The 15,070-nt window shown below is 41.7% G+C and overlaps 1 protein-coding gene across 4 annotated transcripts in view; it reads left to right on the top strand.

Annotated features, from left to right (window-relative positions):
* The window catches only part of NIM1K (NIM1 serine/threonine protein kinase), a 44,443-nt gene extending 32,988 nt beyond the window's left edge, over positions 1-11,455 (top strand). For 3 of the 4 annotated variants that reach the window (XM_042455493.1, XM_042455494.1, XM_042455491.1), the window contains exons 3-4: positions 6,766-7,034; positions 10,623-11,455. In XM_042455493.1, coding sequence (XP_042311427.1) covers positions 6,766-7,034; positions 10,623-11,372 — 1,019 coding nt within the window. In that variant the 3' untranslated portion in view covers positions 11,373-11,455. Of the gene's footprint in view, positions 1-1,899; positions 2,005-6,765; positions 7,035-10,622 lie in introns of those variants that run through there. The other variant, XM_042455495.1, reaches the window with a different exon arrangement.
* The last annotated feature ends 3,615 nt before the right edge of the window (positions 11,456-15,070 follow it).

Below are 15,070 nucleotides of genomic sequence, written 5' to 3'. Positions count from 1 at the left end.
AAATCCCAGGATTCCATAGCACTGAGCCATGACAGTTAAAGTGGTGGCAACCTGGAGTATTTCTGCAGTGCAGCTGCAGCTTTGGCATGCACATCTGTTTCTTTGGTTGCTGCTTTCCTATGGTTGCACGTGTTTTCTCCAGAGAGCTAAATGTAGTTTGAAAGAGCAGTTGTTGATATGCAAACACCTCCTGTTTGAGCATATGAAGAGCATTTTGTATTGAGTCTCTCTGTCCCTGTGTCGTCTAATTAGACAGATAGAAATTCTCCAAGGACTCAAACAAAGACTTTTCACATCACCTGCAGTGGAATCCTTTTTTAAAAAATGAAGGTGCAAGGAACTGAGCCTGGGACATTCAGTAGATAAATCATATGCTCTTCCACAGAGTGATATTGAACAGGTTTTCTAGGTTCCATGCTCCACCAAATTTACAATCCTTTTTTTTTTACCAAGTGAAGTTACATTACATTGTACACAAGAGCTGGCCATACCATTAGACAGAATGAGGTAGCAAGTGCTGAGGGGTGTGAACTGGGCCATAGCTGAGAGAAGTTCCCAATGCCTTCCAAATTTTGCTAGTGGAATTGCTTTCATCAGTGGAAACATCTTGGCCTTCAGCCATCCTGATTTGGCAGAGATAGTCCCAATTAGTCCTCCGCCATCCCACATTTTCAGATGCTTTTAAAACATTGCGTTTCTCTCTCCTTTTTCTACCTTCCCTCTTTTGTCTTCAGCTCACTTAATTTGCTGCAAATTGAGTTCAAAATGCAAAAGTAATTTGCACTCAGTTAATTCAACCGAGAGAGGAGTGGGCAAAGTTACCATCCTGTCCTTTGCCTCATGTTCTGCTTACATGTGGTTCAACGTAACTGGACTGGGATTTTTCTGGTTCTCGGGGATTTCATTACTAATGTAAACCAAATGTGGGCAAAGTGTGGTCCTCCAGGTGTTTTTGGACTTTATATCCTGTTATCTTTCATCATTGCGATTGCAGTCCAAGAACATTTCCCTGTGGGGTTCCCCACCACAGTGTAAATAATTCCTACCACACTTTCTTGAAATATTAGAGTATCTTGCTGGTGCATGTAAGGTCATGTCTGTGTGGTCCCCCTCCCCTTGCCACAGCCTATCCAAGAATGCCTTAATAAAGTTGTCAGGTTGCCAGGCGTGGATTTATCTGGTGCACAAGCATGCTGGGTCTCCATGCTGGAGGGGCTAAATTACACTCAGAAGCCTTTGTAATCTCCACTGCTAATCCTCAGAAATGCAGATTGGTCAAAATTAGAATCGTAGCCTATCTGAACATGTCTAATAGAACCAGGGAGGCAACATTTATATGCCAGGTCTGAACATTAGTAGCTGAGTTTGGTCAAGACCTAACAAGATATTTCAGTCTCGTTCAGTGGAGTTTGGGGCCTGTATTCAATGTTGAATCTGGCTACCAGCACAATGGACCTTTTTTCTTCACCACCATTCCCTCCTGTGTCCTCCACACTGCCCAATATCATCTCTAGAAGGTCTCCCAGCCCTCTTGAGCAGGTTTTTGGAGATGTAGAGGTCACAGCTGAGAGAAGGAGTTCCCAATGTTTTCCCAGTTTTGCTAGTAGAATTGCTTCCATCAATGGAAGTATCCTGGCCTTTGTTTTCCTGTTGCATGGCTGGATTCCACCCCTCAAATCTGCCATTTTAAAATGCTTCTGAATTTTCTCAGTCACAGGCTCATGGTTTATCACATTATATTGCCTTACACTAAACATCAATTCCCATTCTTTGTCCATTTCATAAGGTCCAGAGGGCTATTTTTGGAGCTCTTTGCAGTCTGCTTTGCCTTGCCACCATCCTGAATAGTTTGCTGTAATCTGGCCACTGCTCCATAATTGAAGATGATTTCCTGAACAAGCTAACTTGTTATGCCCTTCCTTCTGGAGGAGTGTGTTGTTTCCTGTTGTTTAGCCAATTTAATGACACAGTGGATGGCCTTCCACCTTATCCCAAGACTGCCAGGTTTGCTCGGGGGCCTTTTATTTGACCTTGCCAATGCTTTTTGAAAGACTGAGTATATATTATTTACCAGATTGCCCTGTTTCAGAGACTTTAATGGAAACAAATTAGCTGGCACACTTGCTCATTAAATGTTTTGATTAACATATCCTATTATTTGTCCTTAATCATATTATGCCAACTGGGGGCCTTTTCCTCCAGAGACGGCAGTGGAGTGAGGAAGATGGTTGCAAAAAGTGCTTGGAACTCTCTCCAGTGTAACTGAGCACCATCTGCTTCAGTATAGTTCAGATTCCATGTTCTTCTGTTCTCTTGGACTAGGAGAAACTACTCCAGGCTCTGCAGTCCTGTCTTAAGAGCTCTCCCTGAGAACTCTATATAGTCCTCTCTTTACCAGTCCTTCTTGAGGAAGAGAAGATTGCTCCCCAGAAATGCCATCGAGCTAGGAGAAATTAAGCAAAGGGAGCTACATTAGATCCTTACAATAGAGGTTCCCCACCCCTGTTTGAAGAAGTTAGTAAAAATGACATGGGATTCCTTTGCACATTGTCTTGAGGCTCATCCACTCCTGTGCAAGCTCCCTCTGTGAAGATATAGTATTACAGTACCTTGGGCATTACTCTCTCAGCCTCAGGGGTAGGCACAGTCAAATCTCTGAACAAATCTTGCCAAGAAAATCTTGTGATAGGTTCACTGTAGGATCATCACAAGTCAGAAACAACTGGAAGCCACAAAACATTGACAACACATGATCAAGCACAAATTAACCAACATCCTGTAAACAGGAAGGTTATCCATTAAACTGGATGTTACATGTCTAGGTATATTTAGGTCCAAAACACACTGCAGAAATAATCAAGTTTGAGACTGGTGTAACTGCCCTGGCTCAATGTTAGGGAATTCTGGGAACTGTAGTTTATTGTGGCACCAGAGCTTTCTGACACAGTTCCCTGAATTCCCTAGCACTGAGCTAGGATGCCCCTAACCCTACCACGGACTGAGTCCGTAACAAATGGCGGCGGCCGTTCCATCTTGACGTAGCAGACGTTTTCAATTTTCTCAAGCAGTATAATGGGGTAGCCCTGGGCTTTAAGGATGCAGATTGGGCAGCACACAGCCAGCATTGACCAGTAGCCTGTTGATGCCATATGGTGGTCCAGTGCTTTGGTATAAGGCAATGGTCTCAAAGTGGTCGCCTATGAACTGGTGTTGATCTGTAGAAAGTTTCCAGGAAACAATGTGCATTATGAGAATAATATAGCACAACTATGGTAGCAGTGCCTGGGGCAAATTGTTGGTCCACCAGATCAGATCACTTGAGAAGCACTGTCTTAAGGGGTGTTTTAGAGCAGTATATAATCTTTGGGCGCTGGTCAGACAATTGACTTGGGCTGGAGTCCTGTATCAGCGACTTAAGTATACACTGGGCCCTCAATATCCACTGGGGTTTGGGTAAAGGCCCCGCTGTGGATACCAAAGTCTGTGGATGCTCAAGTCTCATTATATACAATGATGTAGTAAAATTATATATACCCTTATATAAACTGTGGTTGATTAAATTCGTGGATGCAAAACCCATAGAAATGAAGGGCCAAATATACTTAACAAAGGCCCGTTACACAGGGGCACCTAGGACGGACTCAGTCCATGCTAGGGTTAGAAAGGGGCGTCTCTTTCAGATGCCCCTAACCCTACCATGGACTGAGTCCGTAACAAATGGCGGCGGCCGTTCCACACGGCCACCTCCATCTTGACGTAGCAGATGCTCTGCGTCCGCATGTCGCACCCCAGAAGTGACACCGCGAGTGCGCGGCTAGCGCCTCGCAGCATCTCTTACGGGGCCCAGGAAGGAGCGCGATTTTCACACTCCTTCTCTGCAGCATCCGGGAACCGCGCCATTTGGCTGCTGTGGTTCCCGGATGCTGCAGCCGGCGGCGGCAGGAGACCGCCGCTTCTCAGCAGTCTGTAATGGGCCCAAGTAACCTCTATTTGCCCAACTACTCCTCAAACCTGATGGAAATGTCATTCACCCATGCTCCAATCCCTGGTGAATGGATCTCCTCCTTCCTGTGTAGCTGATATAGGTGCTTAATTAAGTACAGTAAGCAAACACCTTTCTAGGTGAACTGTGCCATGCCGGCTCTGAGCTTTGTTTCAGATAGTTACATCAGGCACAAAGATTAAGCTCTGCCTGTCTGATAACACAGGTGAGGTTGCAATCTTTCCTTCTCAAAGTGTCTGAGAGGCTGACTGTTTCAGGATGACCTAATCTCCTCTTCTCATCTTCTTGAAATAAAACATATAAGCAGCACTTGAAAAGCAACTTGGGGTAATGGGGAAGATCTCAGACGTGAGTGAAACTGTAAAGCTTTGCTGGATTTCATAATCCTTTGGTTTGGCTAATCTTGAAATACCATGAAAACCCCTCTTCCAAATTAATATTGTTGTAATTTTAAAAAGACGTGTGGAGCACCACTTTGGAAGCTTCTACAACAGTTTATCAGAGGTATTTTAATAATCTTAAAATTGTTCTGTGTTTTTACAGTATTTTGCATTATTGTCATTTTTATTGGTGAGACTGGTGGCTTATCATTAATTGCCTGCGGTTCCTTCAATGTGTAGCAGCTGGAGTACAGTACATCCATACTATCCAGAGCAATTTGATAGATCTGCTCTACCCAGATCAGTTTGCCATGATTCCATCCTACACAATCCTGTGATGTGTAGTTGGGTGAGGTACTTAAACTTATCTCTGTTCCACTCCACTCAACTATATTACTAGGGCACTCTAGCAGAAAACGCTCAGAACTTCATTAAACTATAAATCACATATGTGCTTCATCCAATAGGCTAGAACCAGGACAACTAATGTGGTATCCAAGTGCTATAATTGTGCAGTGTAGCAACACTGTAGGTTTGCTTTGGAAGAAACCTGACTCAATCCCATTGAATGATTGCTTTGAGAACAAAGTACAGCACACAAAGGCAACCTGTAGCACCTTTGAGACTGAATCAACGAAAGAAGCTGGTAGCATAAGCTTTTGTTGACTTGAGCCTACCCCCTCAGATGCATGGGGACAGCACACTTTCCAAGCATACAAACCCTGTCCAGAAATGAATCCCATTGAGTTGAATGGAAGGCGTTCCCCTCTAGCTGTTGCTGGGCTGTAACTAGCTGCCAGAGTCAGCAGTGATGGATAAAGGGAGGTGTAGTTCAGTACCTAGAAAATGATGCTTTTCCACAACTACTATAACTTATAGTAGGGATGGAAAATGTTTTGGGGTTTGTTTGTTTTATTTGGAGATTCTCAAGGGGTGGATTTTGTTCTCAGTGGTGTTATTAAAAAACAACAACAAGCAATCTGTAGAGTTAAAATCATTTTAGAATTCATTAAAAGGCCATTTTTGAAAGTAGTTGCTACTCAGAATCATAGAATCATAGAGTTGGAAGAGACCGCAAGGGCCATCCAGTCCAACCCCATTCTGCCATGCAGGAAATCTCAATCAAAGCATCCCCGCCAGATGGCCATCCAGCCTCTGTTTAAAGACCTCTAAGGAAGGAAACTCTAATACACTTCGAAGGAGTTTGTTCCACTGTTGAACAGCCCTTAGGCTGTTCCTCCTCATGTTGAGGTGGAATCTCTTTTCCTGTAGCTTACATCCATTGCTCCAGGCCCTAGTCTCTGCAGAAAACAAGCTTGCTCCCTCCTCAATATGACATCCCTTCAAGTATTTAAACAGGGATATCATATCACCTCTTAACCTTCTCTTCTCCAGGCTAAACATCCCCAGCTCCCTAAGTCGTTCCTCATAGGGCATGGTTTCCAGACCCTTCACCATTTTAGTCGCCCTCCTTTGGACACGCTCTAGTTTCTCAATGTCCTTTTTAAATTGTGGTGCCCAGAACTGGACACAATATTCCAGGTGGGGCCTGACCAAAGCAGAATAGAGTGGCACTATTACTTCCCTTGATCTAGACACTATACTTCTATTGATGCAGCCTAAAATCGCATTGGTCTTGTTAGCTGCCGCATGGCACTGTTGACTCATGTTCAACTTGTGGTCTACTTGGACTCCCAGATCACTTTCACATGTAGTTTCATTCAGCCATGTGTCCCCCATCCTATATCTGTACATTTCATTTTTTGCCCTCAGTGCAGTGCCTTACATTTCTCTGTGTTGAATTTCATTTTGTTAGCTTTGGCCCAGCTTTCTAGTCTATTCAGATTGTTTTGAATTTTGATCCTGTCCTCTGGAGTATTAGCTATTCCTCCTAATTTGGTGTCATCTGCAAATTTGATAAGTATACCCCCAATTCTGTCATCCAAGTCATTGATAAAGATGTTGAATAGCACTGGGCCCAGGACAGAGCCCTGTGGGACCCCACTGGTCACTTCCCTCCAGGAAGGAGCCATTGTTGAGCACCCTTTGGGTTCAGATGGTCAATCAGTTTCAAATCCATGTAACAGTTAACTTGTCTAGCCCACATTTTACAAGCTTGTTTTCAAGAATGTCATGGGAAACCTTGTCAAAAGCCTTAGTGAAATCAAGATATACTATATCCACAGCATTCCCTTCATCTAACAAGTTAGTAATTTTATCAAAAAAAGAGATTAGATTTTTCTGGCATGACTTCTTTCAGGATAGGCATTACATCTCTAGGTGGAGCATCCTGACTGTAAGGAAATGTGTATTATTTTCTCTCTTAAAGCATGATCTCCATTGTATTTACTAACAATATGAAAATAACAACTGTCTTTCCAGAAAAAGTAGCTATCAAGATCTTGGATAAAACAAAATTAGACCAGAAGACACAACGGTTGCTCTCCCGGGAGATTTCCAGCATGGAGAAGTTGCACCATCCCAACATCATCCGACTTTATGAGGTCATGGAGACGCTCTCAAAACTACACCTAGTGATGGAATATGCCAGTGGAGGAGAACTGTTTGCTAAAATCAGTATGGAAGGAAAGCTGTCAGAAGCAGAGAGCAAGCACATCTTCTCTCAGATTTTGTCTGCTGTTAAACACATGGTAAATTTATTCCTTTCGTCCTTCAATTGGTGTTATTTTGTGTATGTCTTTTTTGAATGAAGGGACACAATGGCTTGGTGGTTAAGATGCCAGTTCTGATTATTGTAAGGCCAGAAGGTTGGCAGTTCGAGGCCCAAATGTAGAGGTGGTGCTTGGGGTGAGCTCCCATCACTAATCCCAACTTCTGCTAACCTAGCAGTTCGAAAGCATGCAAATGCAAGTAAATAGATAGGTGCCACTTTGATGTGAAGGTAACAGCTCTCAATGCAGTGATGCTGGACACATGACCACTGGAGTCGTCTTTGGACAATGCTCTTCAGCTTAGTAACAGAGATGAGCACCACCCCTACAGTCGGTCATGACTAGACATTCACGTCAAGATGAAACCTTTACCTTTATCCTTTCTTTAAAGCGTTACTGTTGGACTACAGCTCCCATCAGCCCTAGCCAGAATAGTCAGCAATGAAGGATGCTGGATGTTGTAGTCCAGCATCATCTGGAGGGCCACATGTTCTCCCGGCTTTACCAAAAGAGAGTGGAAAGCTTGTTTTCTCTGTTGCACTTAGATTTTTAGCATGATACAGTAGTGTCAACAGTTCTTTCCATAATTAAAGAAATATTAATGTTCAATGTTACTGGGTTTGTAGGGTTTTTTAAAATTTTATTTCATATTTTAAACATGCAATCCATAACATTTTCCATATATATATATATATTTCTTACATTCTAATACTTTATATCTAAATATATTTTATATACCACCTCAGTGCTCCCCTTCCCCAGAGCCTTTACCATCGTTGTATTCCATCCAAAATTTCATTTCGTCTCGTGGAGGTAATATTCCATCTTTTCTTAATGCTTTTTCAATAAATTTTCTCCATATCTCATCGAAATAATTTCTTTTCCATAGTCCTTTCCTTACTTTCAATTTACATGTTAATTTGTCATTAATTGCTTATTTCCATACTTCTTTATACCAGTCCTCCAGTTCTACCATTATTTCTGTTTCCCAAAGTCTTGCAATAAATAATCTCACTGCTGTAAGTAAATTTGTTATCAGTTCCTTTTCCTCCTCTTTTCCATTTTCCAACATTATTTAACGGTAACAAAACTATATTTGGTTTCCTATCTATTTTTATATCCATAATATTTTCTGTTTCTAAAATCACTTTCCCCAAAAAATTTTGTACATATTTACATTGCCACCACATATGCATATAGGACCCTGTTTCTTGACAACCTCTTCAACAGTTTTTTGAGTTGTTGTTATCAATATTATATAATCTTACTGGTGTCAAGTACCATTTCCAAATCAATTTATAGTAATTTTCTTTAATCAGTATTGATAGATTTTTTTAGAAGAGATACTACAAATAAATTAAAAAGTTAAATTTATCAAATCAACGAGCACTCGGGGGGTGGGCAGTTTTTTTTCTGGGCCTTAGAACGTCTTCGCCACCCCTCCCCACAGAGGTAGTTTCAGCAACTGTGGCTAGAGCAATTTGCTCCAGCAAGAAGAAGTGGGGAGGCAAATGGGACATGGGGAGGGAGGGGGGGATAGGGTATGGTATGGGTATGGGTTGCAGAAATTGGAGCCATTAGAAATAGAAGTAAATTGTATTATGTTAGGTAAGCTGAAAATTTCAACTTTAAACACCAAAGGTTCAGTGGTTAAACGAAGAAGGATTGAAGCATTACTAAAGACGGACACAGCAGATATTATTTTTTTTACAAGAGACGCATCAACAAGAGGAGGGACAAAATGAATTAAAATTGAATTGGGCAAGGAATTAAGAAAAAGCATTTGGAAGTTCTAAATCAAAGGGTGTGGCAATAATAATTGCAAAAAATGTAATTTTGTAATAAATAAAGTATTAAGAGATGATGATGGAAGATATATAATAATACAGGGGGAATTAGGCGAAGACAAATATGTATTGGTAAATGTATATGCCCCAAATGAAAAGCAAGAAGAGTTTTATGAGAAGGCATTGAAAAAAGTGGAAAATGTACAAGAACAATATGTGGTTTTGGCAGGTGATTTCAACATGCAGATGGATAAGATTAAAGCTGAATTTAACCCTTCAGCAAAGGATAAACTTAGAAATATAACTAATTTTAAAAAATAATGAAAAAAAGGGAATTTAAAGATGTACGGAGATTAGTTAAAGGGGATGAAAGGAAATATACATATTATTCTGCTGTGCATAAAACTTATACTAGAATAGATTATATTTTTGTTTAAAAAATATGATAAAGTTTTAAATGCTGAAATAGCAAATATAAAAGTAACAGACAATGCTTTGGTGAATGTAGAAATTGTTATCAAGAAGGATTATGAGCAAGTAAAGAGATGGAGGTTAAATGCTAAGATACTGAATGATAAGGATATTGTAGAAAAAAATAGGAATGGCAAGAAACATGGGATATAAATGATAAAGATGTGACAAAAGGATGATTATGGGACACTATGAAAATTGTTACAGGAGGAATATGTATAAAGGAAACATAATCTTAAGAAAAGACAAGAAGAAAGAAAGAAGAAATTAGAAAAAGAAATAGAACAATTGGAAAATAGATATATACTAAATAGAGATAAACAGGTATATGTGGAATTAAGGGCAAAAAGGGAAGAATTGGATAAAATGGAAATAAATGAGATGGAAGAAAATTTGATCTATTTAAGAAGGGAATTTTTTGAGTGTAGTAATAAAAATTCAAAAATGTTAGCGAGATCCACACAGAAAAGGAAAATGGAAAGTATGATAAATATGGTCAAATATAAGTCTGGTAGAATATGTAGATTGATGAAATACAAAATAAAATATTTTGATGGACAAAATAGAGAAATATGTGGAAGAAAATTGGGGACAAAAAATAAAGGAAAAAGATAAAGACTTACTGGAACAACGCATTGAGAAAGTAGAGATAGCAGAAGTAATTAAGAACTTGAAAAATGGGGAAACTCCAGGAATTAATGGATTGGGATCTGAATATTATAAAGTATTTGAAAAGATACCAATTCCAAAATTGTTAGAGTGATATAATGCAATAATAAATGGGGAGAAGATTCGGGCATCATGGCATCAATCATTAGTCATATTAATACCAAAGACAGATAAAGACTTAACTGATCCAGGGTCATATAGACCTATATCACTAATAAATCAAGATGCAAAGATTTTAACAGCAAATAGGATGAATAAATCTATGTATAAATATATAGGAAAAGATCGTGAAAGGAAGACAAATGTCTAATTTGGTAGGAAGAGTTTTGAATAAAATATATGTGATGAGGGAAACAAATTTAAAAGCAGGGATATTGGCATTAGATACATTCAAAGCATTTGATTGTGTGGAATGGCCAACATTAAAAATAGTTATGAAACTATTGCTAGATGAGGAATTAAAGGAAAGGAAAATAGATAGAATAGAAAATTGGATAGATATAAAGGTAGGTAACTGGGTTTGTAGTTGAAGACAGCCCTCAGTATGTCTTTACCTAAGAACTAGGTGATACAAAGAGATGAAGTAGAAGCCCTCAGAGGACTTGTTTTGCTTTTATCTCCCTTTTATTTTGCTCTGCAGCACGACAGCAACATAATTCACCGGGATCTGAAAGCTGAAAATGTGTTTTATACCAGTAACACCTGTGTGAAAGTGGGAGATTTTGGATTCAGCACGATAAGTAAAAAAGAGGAAACCCTGAACACTTTCTGTGGTTCTCCTCCTTACGCCGCACCAGAACTTTTCAGAGATGAAAGCTACGTTGGGGTTTACGTGGACATCTGGGCTCTCGGGATCCTTCTCTATTTCATGACAACTGGAATGATGCCCTTTCGAGCCGACACAGTGGCCAAATTGAAGAAGTGCATTCTTGAAGGGACGTTTGTATTGCCACCGTTCCTTTCAGACCCTTGCCAGAAACTGATTCAGGGAGTCCTTCAGCCAGTCCCATCCGAACGCTACTCCATTGAGTACATCATGAGCAGTGAATGGATGAAGGGAGTGCAATATCCAAAGCCCTTGGAACCATTTAAACTGGATCCAAAATATTTGTCAGAGAGTGGAACACTAAGGGAGGAAGAAGCTGAGGTGAAGAACATCCTGAACAATTTGGGAATCATGGAGGAGCACATTCAGAATAACCGTGGGAGAAATTCTCACAGCTCAATAACTGGGATCTACAGAATTATTTTACACAGAGTTCAAAAGAAATGGGCCATGGAGGCTGTTCCTATAATCAGCCAACCACAAACCAGAGAAGAAGAGCCAAAGAAGGACCTGACTACCTATCAGGGACTCAAACACTCATCAAAACTCTGTCTGATTTTATAAACTATGGCCTGTTACAAACGGGCCGTTTTGTGCATGCAGAGCGCGCACTAGGGTTAGAAAGGGGTGGTGCTTCCGCACCCCCCTAACCCTAGTGTGCGCTCCACATGCACAAAATTGTGGCGGCCGTTCCACACAGCCGCCGCCATGAGGACGTCACGACCGCGCCGCCTCTATACGGGGCGACGCGGGCGTGACGTCCTTGCTCCGCACCAGGGCGCCTAGTGTGCCCTTAGCACGGAGCAGGAAGGAGCTCCATTTCGGAGCTCCTTCCTGGTTTGGTCCGCTGGGCGCAGCCTTCACATGGCTGCGCCCAGCGGACCCTCCTCCCCGCTGCCGCAGGGTGTCCTTGGGGCTTGAAGCCCCAGGGACACCCCTTTTCAAGCTGCGGGGAAGCAGCGTTTTACCGCTTCCCCGCAGCCTGAAAAGTGGCGGATCAGGGCCTCAGCGGCTGCCGTTCTGGCCACTAAGGCCCCGATACTCCGGAGAAAGGGGCCCGCCCCAAATGGGCGGTCTGTAACCCGCCTATGTGGCTGGCCTGGTATACTCCACAAAATCCATTTCTTTGGTACCACTCAGCTCTTGCTCTTAGCATTTTTTGTAATTTTGAAATAAATTTTAAAAGATGCCTTACGACTTCTCATGTTTAATTCTCATCTAGGAAAGAAAACAAAAACAAAGCGGTAATGGCCAAAGGAAGTTCTTTTTATAAGTATTTTTAACAATTTTTTGTCTTGCTCCAAAGCCCATGCGTGTTTTCTCAGGGGTTAGTCTGGTTTTATTCAGTAAGGCATATTCCCAGGGTAAGCGTACAGAGGGTTACAGTTCTAAGGCCAAGACCCTATTGGCTTGCAAATAAGATGGAAGCAGAGGTAAAGTCGATGCAGGTGTTCTTGGCCTGTGGGGAAGCGGACCAGCTTGAGATGTTATTTGCTGTCATTCCCCTGCCACTGATGTGCAGAATTTGAAAAGGTACCTTAGTGCCATCCTAATGAAATGGTATGCCAATTTTAATCACATGAGCTTTATCCTTAGGGTGGTTAGGGAAGTTTAGTAATCTAACTGGAAGTTGTTTCCACTAACAATTTTGGCATCAAGTTGTTCTCACCTGATTCATTTAGCATTTCAGTGGGCTGAGTCTGGAGTCCATCTCTAGGTGCATTAGTTTATTTTGCTTAATACTGTTGAACATTTCATTCCTTGGAAACGGGTGATTGTGGGGAACATTTAAGACATCTGCAGCTGGGAGACGTGTGCTCCGATGAGAGGGCCCTTAAAACTGGGGTCCCTCAAGGAGCCATTCTGTCTCCCATGCTATTTAACATTTACATGAAACCGCTGGGAGAGATCATCCGGAGACATGGAGCGCGGGGTTATCAGTACGCTGATGACACCCAAATAGTCTTCTCTATGTCTCCGACTGATGCAGTGACTGAGGATGGCGTCTCTCCTCTCGTGGCGTGCCTGGAGTCAGTAATGGGCTGGATGAGGGAAAACCGCCTCAAGCTGAATCCAGAGAAAACGGAGGTACTTGTGATAGGTTCCACTGGTCCAGGAATGGCGGTAGTTCCACCTGTCCTGGATGGGGTCATGCTTCCTGTGAAGGACTCTGTGCGCAGTCTGGGGGTGCTTCTTGACTCGTCGCTTCACCTGACTGCTCAGGTGAATGCGACGGTCAAGAGCACCTGTTATCAGCTTCGGCTTATTTGCCAGCTGCGCCCATACCTGGCCCAGAGGGACCTTGAAACTGTTGTACATGCTCTGGTAACCTCGAGATTGGATTTCTGCAATGCACTCTACATGGGGCAACCCTTATACCAAACCCGGAAGCTACAAATGGTACAGAATATGTCAGCCAGGCTGGTTACTGGTACTTCCAGGGCCAGTCACATAACACCGGTGCTCCAAGATCTGCATTGGCTGCCTATTCGCTTCCGGGCACAATATAAGGTGTTGGTGATGACCTATAAAGCCCTAAATGGCTTGGGCCCAGGATACCTGAAGGACCGCCTCTCCCCGTACATTCCGTCCCGCACCCTCAGAACATCTGGGCAGCAATTACTTAGGGTGCCAGGGGCTAGACTTACCTCTACCACGAGGAAGTCTTTCTCCATCGCTACCCCGGCCCTTTGGAACACGCTGCCCTCAGAGCTCCGCTCGGCCACCTCCCTGGCCCAATTTAGAAAGGATTTAAAAACCTTTCTGTTTAAGACCGCATTCCCCCAATCAGAGTCCTAGTAGGCCTCCCCTCCTTCGTATTCTGCAAGAGGATTGGCTAACGGGGCTTTTATCTTCTTTTATTACATGGATGTGTAGTTAATTTAAGATGTTTATTGTAACCTGTGTTGTTTTTATGATGTAAACCGCCCTGATCTCAGGAAGGGCGGTATATAAATAAAAATTTTATTATTATTATTATTATTATTATTATTACATCAGCTCATAAATGTCACTTTTCAGGGCTGCAACTCCCATATCTTTTAGACAGCACAGCTGGTGGACATACAGTGGGCCCTTGGTATCGGCTTGGGGTTTAGTTTCAGGACCTCCCACAAATGCCAAACTCCATGGATGCTAGGTCCCATTAATACAATGGAGTAATCAAACGGTGTCCCTTATATAAAATGGCAAAATCAATGTTAGCTTTTTGGAATTTATATTATTTTGAATATTTTCAAGTCATGCATGATTGAATTTGTGGATAAAGAATCTGTGGTTACGAAAAGCCAACTGCAGTAGGTGGGGCATTCTGGGAGCTGTAGTCCAAGGTTTGACACCACTTTAACTCCCATGGCTCCATGCTAGAAAAACCTGGGATTTGTAGTTTTGTGAGGCACCAGCAGCAGAGACCAAAGATTTTGTAAAAGCTACAAATTCCAGGATTCCATAGGCTAGAACTACAGCACAATACAATACAGTAGTGTCAAACTGCATTATTTCAAGTTTACTTTTATTCGAGGTCTCTGTAGCAACTTTTAGTGGCTTAACAAAACACTTCAAAAAATTGGAAGGAACAGGTTAAATACCAATAGTGTCTACAGTTTGTTGCTGTGACAACTGCAGATACCTATTAGATGTGCCAATGGCCAGTCACAAATCATGTCCCACATCTTGGGAAATGTTTTCAAAAAGTTAAGACACGTTATATTTGAAAATTAGACTGAGAAGCAAAACAAAAAACCAACAAAAAAACCCACAGTTCCTTCTTACCAACTGCTCAAGTACATTTTGGAAAGTTTTTCTAAGATTATAAACCAGAACTTGGAAAACTCAGGTTTTTTTGGACTACAACTCTCAAAAATCCTTACCCAGCATATGCAGAGATGGCTCTTGTTAATTTCACCACTACACTAAATTGTCAGGATGACTAAATTGGACATGTTTTTGTAGTAAATGTGGCTAATATTGTTTCTTGATGTTGTTCTGAGCCTTGAAATTATTTCTGACTTTTGGCGATCCTAAGGCAAACCTATCACAGGATTTGGTGGCTCCTTCCTAATGTTTTAGATGGCTGAAAATACGAACAGGTTCTCTCCTCATATTCTATTATATTTGTTATGCTTGTATGGAAACCAACCCAAGTATTGATTGTAGGTCTCTGAAGAAAATTCAGTGCTAGATCATCACCCTCAGGTTGTCATCTAACCTCTGATTGAAGACTGAAGTAAAAGGGACTGTTAAGTAACTGGTTCCAAGATTTT

This window comes from Sceloporus undulatus, chromosome 2 (genome assembly GCF_019175285.1).
Source record: "Sceloporus undulatus isolate JIND9_A2432 ecotype Alabama chromosome 2, SceUnd_v1.1, whole genome shotgun sequence".
Taxonomy (NCBI): domain Eukaryota; kingdom Metazoa; phylum Chordata; class Lepidosauria; order Squamata; family Phrynosomatidae; genus Sceloporus; species Sceloporus undulatus.
The sequence above is the reverse complement of the archived record's forward strand: the minus strand, read 5'-3'. Positions and strand labels throughout refer to the sequence as shown.